Source organism: Tamandua tetradactyla, chromosome 24, assembly GCF_023851605.1.
Source record: "Tamandua tetradactyla isolate mTamTet1 chromosome 24, mTamTet1.pri, whole genome shotgun sequence".
In the NCBI taxonomy this organism is placed as follows: Eukaryota; Metazoa; Chordata; class Mammalia; order Pilosa; family Myrmecophagidae; genus Tamandua; species Tamandua tetradactyla.
Window position 1 is genome coordinate 44,290,585 of NC_135350.1, and position 18,817 is coordinate 44,309,401.

Here is an 18,817-nt window from a genome sequence, read left to right on the forward strand (position 1 = left end):
ATGATAAAATCACCTAGAGTTAAAAATATCTTCAGTTTGCCCTCTTCCCTGAGGTAGTTAATCAGCAAACCAATCAAATTCCTTCCTCAGCCTGACTGTACAGAGCCCCGAAGAGATCCCGGCCCTCAGTGATGGGAAACTCTAGACCCAGCACTGTCCAATAGTATGAGACTCATATGCAACCCACATATGTAAGTTTAAATTTTCCAACAGTCATGTTCTTAAAAAGTAAAAAGAGACGAGTTGAGGGGTGCAAGAGTAGTTCAGTGGTAGAATTCTCGCCTGCCATGCGGGAGACCCCAGGTTCGATTCCCAATCCCTGTACTTCCCCCAAAACAAGCAAAACAAACAAAAATTCAACAAATGATACTGCAATAATGGGATATTCACATGGAAAAATAATGAAATGTGATCCCACCACACAGCATACAAAAAAAGACAAGTGAAATTAATTTTAAGAATTATTTGTTTAACTCAATATATCCAAAATATTATCATTTCAGCATGTAATCAGTATAAAATATTAATGAGATATTTTGCATTCTTTCTTTCAAACCAAGTCTTCAAAGTCTTGTGTATGTGTTATACGGAGGAATCTCAATTCAAAGAGACCATGTTTCAAGTGCTCATAGCCACATATGGCCAGTGGCTACGGTATTAGAAAGTGCAGCTTTAGATTTCAATCAAGACACATCTGCAAGCACAGTTAAAAACACAAGTAGAAGTACTAAGTGCCAGAGATCAGAAGCACAACGGAGCAAAGTGGCATAACAATGCAGTTGTATTGGCTTCTCACAATAACTTGCTTATTTTTCTACAGGAAAATTAATCTCTTTTTGCCAATGCAATAAATATCCATAATAACTTTTCATAATCAGATCCCTGCATCTTCACTGATAAAGATGCTTTTCATATTTGGAAAAGCACTTTTTATAGTGTCCAATGCGTAGCGTGATAACCGATGTGGGAAGAGTCGCAGGCCTTCGGCATGCCGGCCAAAGACAGACTAGGAACTGTGAACAATCGCAAGCCCCACATTCACATATTCCAACACTCCCCATCTCCAAGATGTGCTCTCCCCTGATTGAGCTGTTTTTGTTCCTGTGCACCTCCCTCCCCATCCCCTTTCTCCCACACCCCCAACACTTTCTGCTGGGCTCCTTGGAGCCCTTTCCTGCTAACCGTAGTCTACACTGCCCAATAGTTTGTACTCCAGACTGCTAATCCCTCAGATCCCTTTCTGCTGTGCTATGTTAAGTAAATCACTTGGGCATCCCTTTGTTCTGGTTCCTTGTTTATACAATGAGGGTAATACTGACACTTCATTGGATTGTTGTGAGGATTAAGTGAAATACCATACACAAAATGCCTAAAACATTTAGTTCAGACTAGACTGGTGCATATTTAAAGGCAACTGTCATGACTTCAATGTAAAGTTTTCTGCATCCGTGTCTGGCTCCCTTCCTATGTTCCTTGTCACTGTGCTTTGCTCCCCACTTACTCACTTCTCCTTATGGACTGAACTGGCACAGATTTCAAAATTTCCTCTCGAACCCCTTAGTCTCACCATTGTCCTAGATCACTCCAAGTCCAAAGGATAAACTGTCTCTGCATTTCTTTACCTCCACAGTTTTTTGGTGACTTCATAGCTTGTACCCAGAAGTAAGATGTATGCACCTCTTCCCAACTTTGCATTTAGTGACATCATACTAGTATCTTAGAGTTGGCTCAACACACACTGCTTCACTCCATTTCAGCCACCTAATGCCATGGTCACACCTTGACTCTTTTCATCATTAAGAACCTTACAACAACTAAAACCTTAAATTCAAACACCCCATTCCTGGACAATAGTTCCCTACCCTCCCAGCTCTTTCACTCCAGGCCTCGCACCACAACTGTTTTTAAAGTGTCTCCACTCAACATTCTATCAGTCTCGTACTCAATTTACTGCCCTATCCAATTTGGATTTCTTGATTCATTGCATGAACTACTCATATAATAATACCCCCCATCCCTTCCTCCATTGTTCTTCCTGCTAAAACTCCAAGCATGGCTTAGTCAGTCTGTTCTACTGTTGGAATCTGTGGGTAACCATGAAGTCTGGAAACAGAAGATATTTAATCATGAACTATAATGCATATTAACAAACCACATTTATGTACTTGCCTGTGTTTCCGGTCTTGGTTGTCATCCTGTGTAGCTCAGCTATTGAACTCATGGTGGGGAAAACCTCTCAATCATATCAATTCATGTTACACTGTAAATTCTTAGACTCCATACTTACTTGACCTTACTTGTTACCCCTTAAATATTCATTTCCTTGTCTCTTTCATTCTCCATTGTCTTCAAAATGCTGATCCCTTCACTCTTAGCATGTGACCACATTTCTGCTTCCCAAAGAAAATGAAGTCAGTAGACAGAATCAAACTTGCAGACATGCAGTGTCTTTGTCCATCTTTCTTCTCTCCTCTTATCTCAGGCCAGTCCTTCCAGCTCTGCTCTGCATCCTGTCCCCTCCTGCCTCCTCAAGGGCTTTGCTCTCTCCATCACCTCCTCTCTCTCCTTTATCTTGAGCACTTCCCTTTTTATTGGCTCCTTGCCCTTGACACGTAAACACACTCAAGGCTTTCTCATCTCAGCCACTTCCTTGCATTCCTGTCTCTGCAGTGGCTGCCCTTCCTCTCTCCTCCCTCACTGCCCGTTTCTTCCTTGCTTCACTTTCATAGTGTCACCATAATTGTGTCACTAAATGCGTTCTCTCCGCCACCATCGATGAACTACTTTTTGTCGCTAAACCCAATGAACACCTCGAAATGCCTAACTCATTTCATCTCCTGGCAGCATCATTTGGTCTGTGTCACTACAGATTGCTGGGTTTTCTTCCACCCCACTGACTGGCCTTCTGTATCTCTTTCTCTGGCTTGTCTTAAATATTGGTTTTCCTCAGACATCTGACCTAGGTCTTCTTTTCATTTCACTTATTTTCCTGGGTAGTCTTACCCACTTCCATGGTTTGAATCACTCTTCATGCTTTGGTGTGCTGGGAAATGTTTAACAACTGGTTCTTTGGGAGTAAGAGGAACTGCTTTGTGTTCTGCTGATTTCCATGGTATGAATACTCCCATCATGGCCAATTTTAAATGGCCAGCAGTTTAACAAACAGCTCACAAACTTTCTCAAAATTTAACGATTGGCTTTCAGAAACTGTATAAATCAGTCCAAGTGGGCTCAAGCACACCTCTGCTTTCAAGTCAGAGATAAGCAGCAGATTAAAAAGTATATATTTTAATTGACACATCTCCACACATACACATTCCATACGTGTTGTACAATCAGTGGCTCACAATGTCTCCACATAGCTGTGTATTCATCACCATGATCATCTTTTAGAACACTTAAGCAACTGTCTTTTGCACAAAAAGTGAAATAAAAATAACTGCAGACTCTTTTCCCCCCAACAAACTGCTCTAGAAATGGAATATCTGCAGCTGCTTTTATGCTTTCTTTTGTTATTTTCATGTCGTGATTGTATTTTGGGGTTCTCTTTTCCTTTCTTTTTCTTGTGTGTGATTGAAATACTACACCTTCGATCAATTTGGTTTTTAAGACATGTTTTGCAGCTGTCTTAAATCTGGTTTTTCTCAAAAGGCACCAATACTGTATTCTCAAAACAAAACAATGTTCTATTGCAAAAGAGAGAAACAAAAAGGTCCTTAATACCAATACTCCTAACATGTCATTTCCTTAACTTGGCAGCAGCCATGGATTGGATTTTCATTTTGTTCAGAAAACAGCCTTTGTCTTGCCCTACCTGTCCTTTTGTCAGGCTGAACTCTTGCTCATTCACTTAACAAATATTTTTTTAAGCACCAACTTTGTGCCAGGCACTTACCTAGGTGCTGGGGACACTGATGAGGCAGACAGAGAAGGTCCCTGTGCTCATGGAACTTACATCTGAAGCAAGGGTGGAGAGTAAATCAAGGAAATTGATGAGAAGCTAATTTCTGAGAGTGATGAATGTCTAAGATACTTCCCAGGAGGAATCCTTGACTCCTCCCCCAACACCAAATCAGTCACCAAATCTATTATTTCTGCCTTTAAGTATCTGTTGAATTCATCCATCTCTCTTAATCCCCATTACTGTTACTTTAATTCAACCCATTGTTTTCTGTCTACATTAATATGAGCATAATTGTTCCCTAATTCTTCTCTGGCCCCCAGGCTTAAGCCTTCTAATCTGTTATCTACACTGCAGCCTGAAATTTTTTTCTAATAAAATAAAAATTTGGTCAGGTCATTCCACTGCTATAACACCTTCCATGGCTCCCCACTGCCCTCACATACAGTTGGAACTCCTACACATGGCTATGGACTGTTAGGTCGGGGAAACTGGGAAGGGGCACTGCAACTGGAGCTGCGGAGGTTGTGTCGCCCCTCCCAACATGGCTTCTAGAATCGCCCCTTCCGGAACCGCCCCTTCTGGACGTCACCTGATCCCCTTGCTTAACAACTGCCCACACCATCACCCAGGCGCTGACTCATCTCCCTCCATGTTGGGTTCGGTTAGCTCAGCCCGGGAGCATAGAAATACATCCGTCCACTTTAAACTTCCCAGCCTATTGTTCTTCTTTCTCACCCTTTCCCCTCCTAAACCTTTCATGGACCTCTAGATAAAGCCCTGTTTGCTTCACCAGCCTACTCTACTCTCCCTGCTTCTCCCTACCCCCCTCACTAGGCTTGGGCCACACCCCTCAGTTCATAAGTAGTACTATATTCTTTCCTACCTCATCTCTTTGCACAGACTGTTCCTCCACCTGAAGTACTTCCTTGAACCCCACCCTACCACCTTTGATCCGGCTAAGGCTTATTATTCTTGCATGTCTACCAAGTGAAGCCACTTCCCTTGGAAAACCTTCTCTAACCACCCCCTCAATCCCAGTCCAAAGCCTGGGTTAGGAACCCCTTCTGTGTGTTCCCATAGCTATCCCCACACCATTTTGGAACTCACATGTTTGTATATGTCACTAGACAGTAAGCTACATGAGAGCAAGCCTTGTGTCTGTCTTATTTACCATTTTGTCCCCAGCAACTAAGGAAAACCCTGACACAGAAGGGGCCTGCAATAAATGTTTGTTGAATAAATTAATGGATGGCAATTTCACTTTCAAATGTAACTTGGTTTCTTCACCTATTCGGAAATAAAACAAAAACCCATATAATTTAAAGTATTGTGTGCTCACTATGGAAAACTTTAAAATATAGAAAAGAGTCTACCACTCATCTCACCACATGATAATGACCCCTGTTATTATTCTGGTGTTTCTCTTCCTTCTAGATATGTTATTTTCATCATTGCAATCACACTATGTTTACAGTTTATTTGTATGTAGGTTTGTAGCAGAGTAGCAGTAGCCTTCTTCTGCCTTACCTAGTCTGAGTTAGCATTTCCATTTATTTTTTGAGTGTTTTTGAGGATTCCACAGGAGATACTATCCTTCCTAGGGGTCAACATTGTTGTCAGGATTTCAACCAGAGTAAATTCCAGGTTGATGAACACTTCTGAAGCTTCACTTTGTGCTCCATTTCCTGGTGCTGGGAAAATAATTCTTTTAGGGGCCCACACAAATATTTTATTTTTTTTAACATCAGAATAAAAAGAAGAATTTTGGGTTGAGGAAAATGTCTTGATATGTAGTATTAACACACTTGTCTTCATATCAATGTAGTCATAAAAAAATATTTTTTTAATGGGTGAAGGGGCCCCATGAAAACAAAAGTGCCCAGAGTCTATGAGACTCCTAATGTGGCCCTACCTAATGCATGAAAATACTCTGAAATTAGCCCCCTGCTCCTCTTCACTGGAATAAAAAAAAAAAGAGGAATCGCTGATGTTTTTAATGCAAGAAGCCTATGCTTTGGTCAATATCCATCTTTAAATTTCTCTATCTTGAGCATGAATAAAGAAATCTTCTGAAAATTTTATAAGATACTCTATGTAGCCAAGCAGGAGCACACCTTAAAAATGTTAATTTTAGGTCGGGTCTTGGATTCTCAGGATGTTAAGTATTGGCAATTGGGTAGTCCTCCTGGAAGAATTTTATGATTTGAAATAAACCCTCATATAAATCAATTAATTAATTAATTGGACCATTCCAAGAACCATGCACACTGAACCATGCACATTGGTTATAACTGTTTTAAGAGCATCACAGGAAGTAACAAGGAACCTTTGGCCAGAGCCACTTGTGAGACTTAGGAAATGTATGGAGGTGTTCCAGTTACCTGGCTCTTCTGTCTTTTTGGTTTTGGTCACTTACATATTCATGTATACTCTTGGCTTTCTGAGGGAGGGAGTCATAGATCATCTTCATTCCAGTGTATAGTATTTGGTATAGAATGCTGTAGAATGAAATTATGAGCGCATAATAGGACTTCTTAGAAGGATTGCAGCTTAATGAGATATATATTTAGAATTGCCTGTTAGAGTTGTCAGTGTTAGGAATTAGAATCTAATATTATTTAATTACATGTCATTTGACTTAAATTCAAAAGAATAATCTTTCTTTGGGTCAGGCTGTAGGAGGAAGGGGAGGAATCAAAAATATAAAATATAAATTTTTGAAGACTGTTTTTCAAAGAGAGAGTGTCATCTCTTGCTTAGTTTTCATCCTCTCACCTCTTTGTCTTTATCAAGCGTAAAAGGCTATGGGTCTTTTTTAAGAGTACTGAACATAATTCTACTCATCAAATATAAATTTGGGCTCTTGCCCAAATTCAGGCCCTAGGTTGCCTTTAAGTGCCTGGAAGAATAACCTTGCAATTAGAAAGACTCAAATTGAGATGATTCTCCCAGTGTACCAAATATATTATTTTTCTTCTGCTTATCTTCTTCACCCAGCTAGATATTAAGAATTAGGTCCACCAAGGAAGAAGGGTGCAAAAATGTTTGACTGGATTATTTTAGTGGAAAGAATGTTAATTTCTCACTTATCTTCACAACAGTTCTCCAAAGCTTCGTACTTTGGCCAGAGGCTTGTCTCCTGCATACCTGAGATTTGGTGGTACCAAGACGGACTTCCTAATCTTTGACCCAAAGAAGGAGCCAACCTTTGAAGAGAGAAGTTACTGGCAATCTCAAGTCAACCAGGGTGAATCTTTAAAAAAATTAACTATATATTTTAACACACTTGAGTCAGTCATGGGGATACTTAGAGAAAAGTGTCATTACTCACACCTAACAATTAAAGAGATTAAGAGCCCTTTCCCCACCAACTAGGCTGTGGAGGCACCTGAACAGAAGGAGGAAGCAGGGGCCAGGTGTCCAAGATGTGTTCATGAATGTGAGAAATCGCACGCAGAAAAGGTGTGCTGAGCATAACTGAAAGTTAATTTTGCCGTAAATACAGGGACTGTAGCTAAAGGAGGATCTTCTCAGTGGGAGGTTGTGGGTAAAAATGGGGCAAACTAAAAAGAATATTTCCACCTGAAAACACAACAATGGATTGAAGCCTCTTTATTCTGGAAATAGTGTTTGAATAAAAGGTATATCAAAGGGATGTGGCGATAGACTCTGCATCTAAGAATGGATATGAAAACTTGATTTATTGATCCTTGGTTCTCCAGCTTTATTGACTCTACACAGTTACCTGAGGTACTTTAGAATATTTGGATTCCTGGGCTCCACCTTTAGATTCCAGTTCTCCTATGGTGCTTCTGATACTGGAAGTCTATGGGCTTCACTGGAAAAGCCTGCCCTAGGGTGCCTCAAGGATTTGCCCAGTATATTTCATTAGTGCTATTCAGACAGCAAATGGAAGTTAATTTATTATCGTTACCAACTATTTAAAATATTATACACATTATTGAATTGCAAGACTTCGAATAATACTATATTAGTGAATAATGTTTAATTTTTTCATAGATTAAGTGTTTTCCTTCTATTTAATTTCAGTTAGGAATTGTTTAGAAACAGCAAATCAGAAATTTGAACAAAGTAGATAGACTAACAGTTGGAAAAAATAGAAAAAAGGCAGTAGGGTTCACTTTGAATAAGAAGTCAGAAGAGTTTGTGTTAAGACTTGGCTCTTTCTTTTTCTAGTTACATACTTTCAAAAGGTCTCATAAGTTTAGACAGGAAACTGTCCTTTACTGACCAGCGTTCTTCATCCTGTATGGGGGTCACTGGAATTATCCAAGTCCCTCTGAAACAGTCTTTGTGAGTACTGGGATGGATCGGGCACCAACTGCCGGAAATCCAGAATGCACAGCTGCCCAGGAAGGAGGTTGTCACCCGTCAGCCGGCCCTGGCAGCAGCAACTGCTGATCCTGCTGGCTCTTGATAAAGCAGCACAGTTGGCCTGACAGGATGGTGGTTTACTTTCCTAAGTGCACATGCTATAGCCAGCTTTGATGGTACCAAGTTTGAGTCAGTATTTCCCATCTTCTATTATGGTGAGAGAAGATCGCCACAGATCAGCTGTAGTCCAAGTACAGCCAATGGCCATCTATTTTGAAGGCAAATCTTAAAAGAAGTGAACCTTATTTCCTTCAGTAGGGTTCTCTGGTAATTCTTCTGAGGCACCTTCTGAATTGTTAAATAATGTGAATTTTTTCTGATGTATTTTTAATCATGTGCTTATTTTATTATATTGTGATTCTTTGGAAACCTACCATCTAGTTGGGTTTTTTTGGTGATTAGCCAGCAAGAATTTGACATGTACAACAGAATGCATTTTTCTCTGACCTGATAAGTAGAAACTTAATTATCCTGCCTTAGGCACATAAAAAAATAGCTATGTAAATATATATATTTCACGCTTATCCCTGTGGAAAGAGATTCTCTAAATTCTTTTTCCCGTGCAGATATCTGCAAATCTGGATCCATCCCTTCTCAAGTGGAGAAGAGGTTGTGGTTGGAATGGCCCTTCCAGGAGCAATTACTACTCAGAGAACAGTATCAGAAGAAGTTCAAGAACAGCACGTACACTAGTAAGAAATGAAAAGCGCCTGGCAATGTACCAGCCCTCCGAATATCTGGATAGCTTGGGCCTGGGCTTGACTCCAACAATCCCTAAATACAGCAGCTTTATAAAACTGTATAATACTCAAATGCCATATAGAGCATATGGGAAATCTTGAGGCTAAAACCTCTGCCTTTTTTTTTTCTTTTCTTCATCTGGTTTTGCCTACTGGCCATGGAATGAAATGTAGAAACCAATTGTTCACAAGCTGATAATGAATGACCTTCATGCTCTAAGAACTAGAGAGTTAAGAAAAACATTAATATATTCTTCATGTAAAAGTCAAATACAAAAGTAGAAAGGTAAAAGTGCAAAAATCCTTCACATCTCCTTGCCCACCCGATGTGTCCCTGGAGGAAATCTCTGTTATGAGTTGGGTATATTATCACACAAGGCAATCCTGAGTCACACCTCCTTTCCTTTTCTCCATGGTTTTACCAACACAGCACTAGCTCAATTAGCTGGGAATTTATTTCTGTTCACTGAAACAGTTTTCAAGTCTTCAAATTGGGTTGACACTGTTATGAGCAATCCTTACTAACTATGAAATATGGTTTTATCTAAAAGTTGATATTTTATGTCTAACTAAGGGCTGTCATTGACTCCGATCTCAGTTAAGCAAATAATCTGAATACTCAGATGTTCTAGAACCGTCATCATTTTGACTTTTCGAATAATAATATTTGAAGATGGTAGATAATTTTGAAATTAATTTTATTTGGGTTAGGTGCCATTTTTAAAGCACATTATTTAAAGTAAATTATTTAACTTTGTAAGATTTTACCGTACTTTGCCTGGATTTCAGTTTAACATGTGGATTTTTAAAAAAATTTATATTTTTATTGCTAGAAAAAAATGACACGATAAATCACAAAATAGATTATATGCTAATAGATAATGTAGTCCCCTAAATTATTTTTTGCATTTTGAAGAGGGGAGGAACTGCTCTTATGCTTTAATGAACATGATACACAATTGAGCAAAATTTGGGATAAGTCTTCTGTGGCCAAAACATATTAATTGCTTACTCTGTGGCCTGCACCCATAAAACAAGTGTCCTGGAAGATAAAGGTAAAATTTCTAGTACTGATCCTATTGCATGCTGTGTTCCACTAAAGAGAAGATGACAAAAACATTTGTCATGAGAATATGAACTCAGGCTGCAAACCTGTTTGGGCAGGAAAAGGAAGCTTTATTATTGATGTAATTCTGGGTGTGACAGTAAAAAGGAGGACTCCCTTATTAAAATAATCATAGTTGGTGAGCTAATTCTTTGCTGTCCTTCTCCGCCTCTCTTCCTCCTCACCTTATCCCTCTTTCCCCAGCATCCACTCTCACACAGCATGGTGGACGCATTCATGTAAACTTAGCTGGGGGTAATACAAGGGAAAGAGTCAGCACCAATTTTTAACGTGTTATCTAGATTATCTTCATCCCAGAGATCGTCCCACTCTCTCATGCAGGAAGAGATAAGAGTTTGGAAAGTAATTAGGGACAGGATGTTTACTTGTCAGTGTTTTTTATTATGCTCATTTTGGGGAGTGAAGGAGGGAGTCTTGGTGGTTCATCCAGTTTTTTAGGAGTGGATTTGAACTCAGTATTATATAGTTCTTTTTCCAGAAGATTTTATTGTTTATTATGTTATTGGGAGCGTATGATAGAATTTCAAGCTGTGTAAGTTTCCAAGTGCATTTGGAAGAATAAAGAAATAGAGAAGGGTAAATAATGTGCTGGATAAATACTTTATAAAGGAGTTAGGCAATGACATACTTTAAATTGTAAGATCTTTTTATGGTTTACAGTTTTCACATATGTGAGGTGGGCAGAATGATGGTGCTTGTTCCAGGAGTGTGAGCAGTTTAATGAAGCAGGTGTAGGACACACCCCTGACCACACAGCCTAACAATGGGAGAACTACACCTAGAACCCAGGCCTTAAAATTCCACATGCAGGGCACTTTCTACAGTGTAATTTTGCAATATATAGACCTAAAATATAATTATCACTCAGACAGTTGAGTCCACTCTTCATAACAAGTTCTAGCGATGGCACTGTCACCAAATAGCTATGTGATATTGGGCAAATCATTTCATTTCTTTGAGTCTCAGTTTCCTCATTTGAAAATGGGGGTGGAGGGTGGAGAAGGATTCGGTGATCCCAAAGGCTCCATACTGTTCTGGTTCCAAAGTCAAGGCCTGGGCCACAGACTCAGGAGAACATTCCCAACCCCATCACTCCTTGAGAAGCAATGGTTTTGTGGAAGTGGTTGTCACAGAAAGTATCAAAAATACTTAAAGCAGATTGCTGGAGTCTTTTCTGCACCTCCTACTTTATCGTTCATTAAGTCCAGCGTTTCATGTTTATGAGTATACAAATAATTCAGACTGAAAACTTAGAAAAAAATCAAAACTACTGTTAAGGAAGAAGGGTGTGAGTTTGCCAAATAGATACGTAGATAGAAATTTTTTAAAACCTAGGAGAGTTCAGGAATCCAACAACTTTAAATATACATGAAAATCACAAGGTCTTATGTAGATGATAATTGATTTAAAGCAACATTCAAACTAATATTGCTGCACACTCATAGAGATCGTAGGCTAGCTAATTGTTAAAAAGAAAAAGAAAAAATGGCAAGTACATAAGTTCCCAAACTTTTGTGGCTTCTTAGTAATTCAGTCATGTTTTACACTGTGCACCTATTACAAGAGAAATTCCTAACGGTTTAGATTACTAAGTTGTTGAGCCCAAACAATATAATATAATAGTTCACATCATGTCCAACAGATGTTATGTTTCCCTTGAAATTGTAAATAATCCTGCATGCTTTTGTGAAGTGAGTAGAATTGCCAGATAAAATGCAGGGTGCTCAGTGAAATTTAAATTTCAGATAAAAACAATAAATTTCAGTGTAAGTACATATAAATACTGCATAAGACATGCTTGTACTAAAAATTATTCTTTATTTGTCCGAAGTTCAAATTTCATTAGGTGTGCTGTTTTTTGTTTGTTAAATCTGATGACCATACCCAGGAATTCACTGAGCTCCCCAGGGTGTCTGGGCACATACATAGTTTGGAAACCACAGACCTACTCATGGCCAATTTTTTAATGTAAAATTCTATTCATTTCTAAGTAATAAGTCAAGTATAGGAAATTTTCAGAAAATTATTTTAAATATAATTAAATTTATCAAAATAGTTCATAGCTAATTTTGTGCATGGAGATATTTAAATTATGAAGAGTAGGACTTATGTTGACTAATGAAGGTCTGGCCAGTTCATGTTGAGCACTGAGTCATAAAATGTGGTTTCCCAAATTCACCTGAAGTTATTTGAACAAAACCTGAGTGCCAGACCAAAGCTTCTGGTAACTTCTGTGGGATTTGACTCAACCACCCTTTTTAATCAGCTAGTAAATTTTATTATCTCAGACAAAATTATAGTCACTCAGTAGGACTGGAATTAATGAGAAGTAGTCATTATGAAGAGTAACTCTGGAGGCTTTCTTCACTCCAGTAGCAGCTAATAATTATTGAACTGGAACTTTTTTTTTTAGGAAGCTCAGTGGATATGCTGTATACTTTTGCAAATTGCTCAGGACTGGACCTGATCTTCGGCCTAAATGCATTACTAAGAACGGCAGATATGCAGTGGAACAGTTCTAATGCTCAATTGCTCCTGGACTACTGTTCTTCCAGGAGGTATAACATTTCCTGGGAATTAGGCAATGGTAAGGTCTTCCAGGAACATTTCATTAATAAGGAGATTCCCTTTTGGTATTATTTGTTGTTATTTATGATATTCTCTTAAATATTAGTGAATATTTACTATCTAGCCACATCCTTAAAGGTGCTCAACTATGCAACTTTTGGAACTGCTTATGGCAGAAAACTCCTTTACATATCCCAGAACTGAATCCAATGTATGTTATATTCAAGTTGATTTCACTTAGCTGGAGCCAAAAACCTCCCTGCAGCTCCCAGGTTCCCTTGAGATTTTTCCATTCCTTTTCCTGTTTCTTAACTTGTCACTTAACCTCAGCAACCCATCCCAACCCTCATGATATTCTCAAGCTGTCTAGAGATTCCCACTTTAAATTCCTGATTGTCTCTTTCACGCTTTTTTGCAGGGAACTAAATTGTTAAAAATTAGTTACATTCATTCAAAGTATATTTGGGGTGCTTTCTCCACACCCCAGTCAATGGAACCAAAGATGAAATAGGAAATGGGATGTAATATGATAAGCACATACTATATGCCAAACATTGTTCTGAGCATTTCACAAGTATTAACTTACTTTTACCTTTATAACTGTCCCTGAGGTAGATACAATCGTGGCTCTCACTTTATAGAAGAGGAAAGAGGCACAAAGTTACATAAATAGCCATGTGACTTCTGGCAGCTATGTATAGGAAATCAGGATTTGAACCCAGGCTGTCTGGCTCCAAAGCAAGGTCCCTGCTCTCCAGGAGCTTCCTTTCTAGAGGTAAGGAGCCAGACCAAAAAGAAAACATAAAAAGAAAAAAAAAAAAAAAAAAGTAAGATACGTATCTATAGTGTTATGTGTTATATCTAGCAACAGACTTTTGCCTGGGGTTGCTGAGGAAGACTGGCAAATTGAAGCACAGCACAGAAAACAGAATAGAAGGGTAGAGGCAATCATATCTTAATTTTATTACGGCAACTGTATGAATAATACATCATCCATCCTTATCCATCTCTATACATCTTCCTTCCCTTACTTTCTACCCTTCCCCCAACACCTGCTCTTCAGAACAAGTTAAAAGAGTGATGTCATTATGTTTCCCCTCTTCTTTGAGCCACATTTTGCAAACGGTGAGAGGGAAGCAATATTTGAGAAGTAGAGTGGCCACTCCCTTACCTCCCTTTTTCCACCTCTCTCCCAACTCTTCAGCTTTGTTACTTCTACATATTTGCATATAAATTTTTGGAGTAAACATTCTCAGTAAGGCTCTTAATTCTCTTATAGAGGATTGCTTTTCAATGTCTTCCTCCCACCCACCTTTTTTTATTAAAAGAAAATTAGGGGGAATACAAGGGTAGTTCAGTGGTAGAATTCTCGCCTATGAGTCGGGAGACCTGGGTTTCCCCGCCTGTGTCCTTCCCAAAAACAAGCAAGCAAAAGAAAATTAGGTTGTTAAATACTGGATACAGACTACTTTCCAAATATATATTGGTTTAATATCCTTACTACTCATTTCTAGTTATTTTAATACCCTTTCACACTGTAGTTATAGAATTTCAATTTTTGTTTTTTGGAATATTTTCTTTATAACTAGGGGTTTTACTTTTCTTGCCTTTAAATGATAATTTTTTTGTGATTTGGAAAATGTTTTATTACTTTTAAATGCTGTTGTACTTTTGCTTTTAAATAAAAAAAAGTTGTCTCTCAGATGATTATTTTGAGAATTGCTGTCTTTCAGAACCTAACAGTTTCAAGAAGAAGGCTGAGATTTACATTGATGGATTCCAGTTAGGAGACGATTTTATTGAGTTGCATCAACTTCTACGAAAGTCTACCTTCAAAAATTCTAAACTCTATGGTCCTGATGTTGGTCAGCCTCGAGGAAAGACTGTTAAGATGCTGAGGAGGTAGGAGCTAAAGGAGACAGAACTACTTTTCTTAAAAGTAAACATTCCTCTCTGGTAGAGAATCTTCAATAATCCACGTTATTAACTGTGGCTTAATTAACTGTACGATTAAATGACGATATGATTTATCAAAAGAGGAAGCCATACGTGGCTTAGAATGACAAGGGTTCTGGAGTGAATGGCACCTATGATAAAATATGTATTAGAATTAGGGAGTTAGTATTTATTTACCTGATCTTAAAGTAGGAACCAGCCCATTTCCAGGGAATAAAATGCTTGTGCATTTACTGTGCATAGGGGGACTAAGTGATGACATAATGGATTTTTTCCTCTAGTTTTCTGCAGGTCGGAGGAGGAGTGATTGATTCAGTTACGTGGCATCAGTAAGTGTCTCCTATTTTTAATACTAGGAAAGTAATGCCAACTTTTCTTAGTGCCTATTTTTCTAAAACCTTTTCCATTTAACTGCTAATTGAATTTATAATTCAAATAAGAAGCAAATAGTGTCTCCAGCAGCACAATGCTAGAATCTTATTATTAATAAAACAAAAATAAAAGTTATTTTAAATAATGTGGTAGTTTTTATAAGATGAAGGCATTTTGTTGCTTGACGTATGAGAAATATAGGGAACTAAAGCATGTACCTGCATATGTGACTCTGTCTTCTCAAGACAGAGAAAAGGAACTCATTTCTAGTTATTTGAATAGAATGGGCTCTTCTTTACCTCCCTTCCAGCTTCTTGTGTCCCAAGTTGAACATCTGCTTTTTCCTTTATTGCAGGGGAGTGGGACAGGTAAGAAAGAGAACTAGATGGGTCAGTTTACTTAAAAGCAGAAAGTAAAATTCGTTATTTTTTCCTGAATAACATAGCTACTATTTGAATGGACGTATTGCTACCAAAGAAGATTTTCTAAACCCTGATGTACTGGACACTTTTATTTTATCCGTGCAAAAAATTTTCCAGGTAATAGTTTTGTTTCGTTTTGTTTTCTTTCTAACATAAAAGCAGAGTCCTTATTTTATAGTCTAGCCAATTCTGAATTCTAAAGGTATATACATTTACATGCTTTTCTAATCTTAGCGTATAAATCTTACTGAGGATTGGCACAAGGTCTTCGCTTTTGGTTCCCACTTAACATGGGGCCTTATCCGTGGATGTTGAGTAGAAGTGAGAAATACCTTCAGTAGCCTTTTAATAGAGTTAACTATCATAGACCATAAGAATAGGTGTATTTACATTCCTTCCATACCTTAGTGTTCCAATAAACATATATTAACCAAGACCTGAGTGGCTGAGCATATAACTCTATTGGATGATAGATGCAGATCACAATGAATACAAGGTTTCAGATGTTGTTAATCTTCATCAAGGTGGTTGGTCAGTTTATTTGCAATTACCTTGGAGACTTTCCTTGTTCCATAGGTTGTTGAGGAAACCAGACCCCTCAAGAAGATTTGGTTAGGAGAAACAAGCTCAGCATATGGTGGTGGAGCACCCTTGCTGTCCAATACCTTTGCAGCTGGCTTTATGTGAGTAAAGCAACCCTTGCCTCGAGGATCAGAGTATAGCCATTCCCCTCTCCTTCTATTCAGCTCAAAGAGGTCGTCAGCCAAAAAGCAGCTCAGAAGATTACTTCTGCAGCCAATTCCCAGTTTTGCTGCAAGATTTTGCAAAAAGATGATTTACTAAAGTTTGTTAGATATCTATAATGTGTGTCCCAAATTAATCACTGTAAGAATAAATTGTTTTAGAGGTTTTGTTCTTTATTATGGCCCATAAATATGCCAAGGATTCCTTCCTTCAAGGAAGTACATTGTAAGAGTCCATCTCAGAGCTTTGAAACTGAGAAAAACACTTTTTTATATGTAGCTGTATTCATAGATTCCCAAGTAGTTTTGAGCCTGAAGTATGAGGTTACAATAGAAGGGGGTACCAATGAATTTAAAGATTTATTAAATCACTTAATTATCCAACCACCACAAGCTTGATTGCTACAAAATACTGGTTTACATGCACAAAATACTGGTTTACATGCATTCAAAAACTCTGCTAAACACTCTCAATTTATATTTCTATAATTTCAAAATGAGAATGAGTCTACTTGCCCTCCATTCTCATTCTTTTAAGCCCCAAATAAAACACAAATCCTATTGGGATGGGGATGTCAGGAGAGGAAGAAAAGAATAGACAAGTTTCTTTTCCTGTAACCAAAGATTCAGTGGGTTCCATAAAATTTCAGGTGCAAATCTACTTATTTCACGTTTTACCACTGCAGTTATCATTGCGACTTTTTCTTCAGAACTTATTTAGTGAGGGGAGAAAGAGAATTTTACTACTCCACAGGATGAGGAATTACCTATAGGGATGGGAATGTGTCTTATCTTCCCTGACTGGGACTCCTTGTTTTCTTTATGGCATTTTAATAGTCTTCTAGGAATTGTTAGCATGTTGAACTACCATAAGATGTGAAGGCAAGGTTTCTGATGCTGCTACATGTAGTCTCCATTTTATTGGAATGACTTATTCATAATTAATACCACTTTTCTGATTGCCTATTAATTCCTCACACATAGCTGAATAAATCAGGATAAAGTGTAAATATAATTGAGTTATTTTATTTTCTCAAGTTGAAGAAAGCTGAGTCTCACTCTGTCCCAGGTGGCTGGATAAACTGGGGCTGTCGGCCAGAATGGGCATAGAAGTGGTGATGAGGCAAGTGTTATTTGGAGCTGGAAACTACCACTTGGTGGATGCAAACTTTGAACCTTTACCTGTAAGTGACCATCATTTTCCTTTTTCTGTATAGATAAACCTATGTTGAGCATTTCTTGTTAATGTCCTGTAAATAGTCAGTTATTCAGTGCTTTCAATACAGAGCCAAACCGTAGAATGATGAGTTAGAAACAATCTTAGAGATCATCTGTGCTAATGTTTTTGTTTCTCAAGAGAAAAAATAGAGACCCAGAAATAACTTGTTTAATGTGGGCTCTTTTGGAGTGTAATTTTTTAAAAAGGGAAAATTTGAATTTTATGACTCAAATTTTACAAGGTAACATACTTTGAATCCAAAAATGATTTGCAAAGTAAATCAAAGTTAAAACTACCTGCAGCATCAGAAACTTCAAAACTTTTTGGTCATAAAACCATAATTTAGTTAACTTTAAAACCGTATTCCTGGACCATGTACCTCAAAAAAAAGAAAAAATCAGACAACCCCATGTATTCTTTTTTTCAAAAAACTCACCCTAAGAATTGGTTATTTTGTTAATGTTCTTCAAAATAATTATGAATAAAATCTCATTTCCAGCCTACCTTCAATTGCAGCTGGTGCTAAATCAGGAAATGTAGCTTTTCTATCTAAAAAGCTAACTGGAGAATATATGTGTCTGAAAACTGGGATAATATAGATGTAGTACTATGAAATATGACCTTGGCTTTTTATAGTCTAAAATGGCATTTGAAGATATCTATTTTTCAAGAGTAATTCCTAAGGAAATTGTTTGAGTATTGTAGGAAAGCTGAGCAATTTTACAAAAGAGCACATGTCACCAAGTAAGTTAGGCTCTTGTGGTTTGTGGTTAAATTTCCTGACAAATTGCTTTGTATCTACACTGGTCCAAGCTCATGGAACTTACTGTTCAGAATTTTTTTTTTAATTCTTAGAAAAATGACCTTTCAAAAAGTGGAATTTATCTTTCCCCAAGTACATTATGAGTCATCTGTAGAATTAAACTAAGTGCAATAATTTCATTAGGCAAACATCCAAAGTCTACTGCTGGCTCTTCCTTAAGTGGGCCTTGTATAAAAAGGTAAATCGTTTCTACAAAATTCACATTGACTTCAATGTCTAGAAATCAGCCACCTTATCCTATAATTCTTCATAAAGATTACCAGCTTTTTATTACGAAATTCAAACTTTTCCAGTACCCAAACATAACCCTTTGGTTTGTACATGCATTAAATATACTTCCTCCTCACAAAGTTCACAGTTAGCTAGAAAAACTCACGAGAGAAAATGATACTTTTGATATGTGCAAGATCCCAAGGGAATCAACCTTAAACCCACTGTGTATTTGTTATTTTCTCATCTGATTTGCATAACAGTCCTTCATGGTGGCAAGGGAGGTATCTTATAACCATTTTTCTGGTGAGGAAGTTCATGTCGACAATAGGTTGAGTG

The 18,817-nt window shown here is 37.9% G+C and overlaps 1 protein-coding gene across 2 annotated transcripts in view; it reads left to right on the plus strand.

The window, feature by feature from the left end:
• HPSE (heparanase) overlaps nt 1–18,817 on the plus strand; it is a 35,346-nt gene that overhangs the window by 2,883 nt on the left and 13,646 nt on the right. Inside the window, exons 2-9 of one of the 2 annotated variants that reach the window (XM_077142971.1) lie at nt 7,006–7,151; nt 8,866–8,991; nt 12,579–12,752; nt 14,467–14,635; nt 14,971–15,018; nt 15,507–15,600; nt 16,060–16,166; nt 17,296–17,410. In XM_077142971.1, coding sequence (XP_076999086.1) covers nt 7,006–7,151; nt 8,866–8,991; nt 12,579–12,752; nt 14,467–14,635; nt 14,971–15,018; nt 15,507–15,600; nt 16,060–16,166; nt 17,296–17,410 — 979 coding nt within the window. The remainder of the gene's footprint in view (nt 1–7,005; nt 7,152–8,865; nt 8,992–12,578; nt 12,753–14,466; nt 14,636–14,970; nt 15,019–15,506; nt 15,601–16,059; nt 16,167–17,295; nt 17,411–18,817) is intronic. The other variant, XM_077142972.1, reaches the window with a different exon arrangement.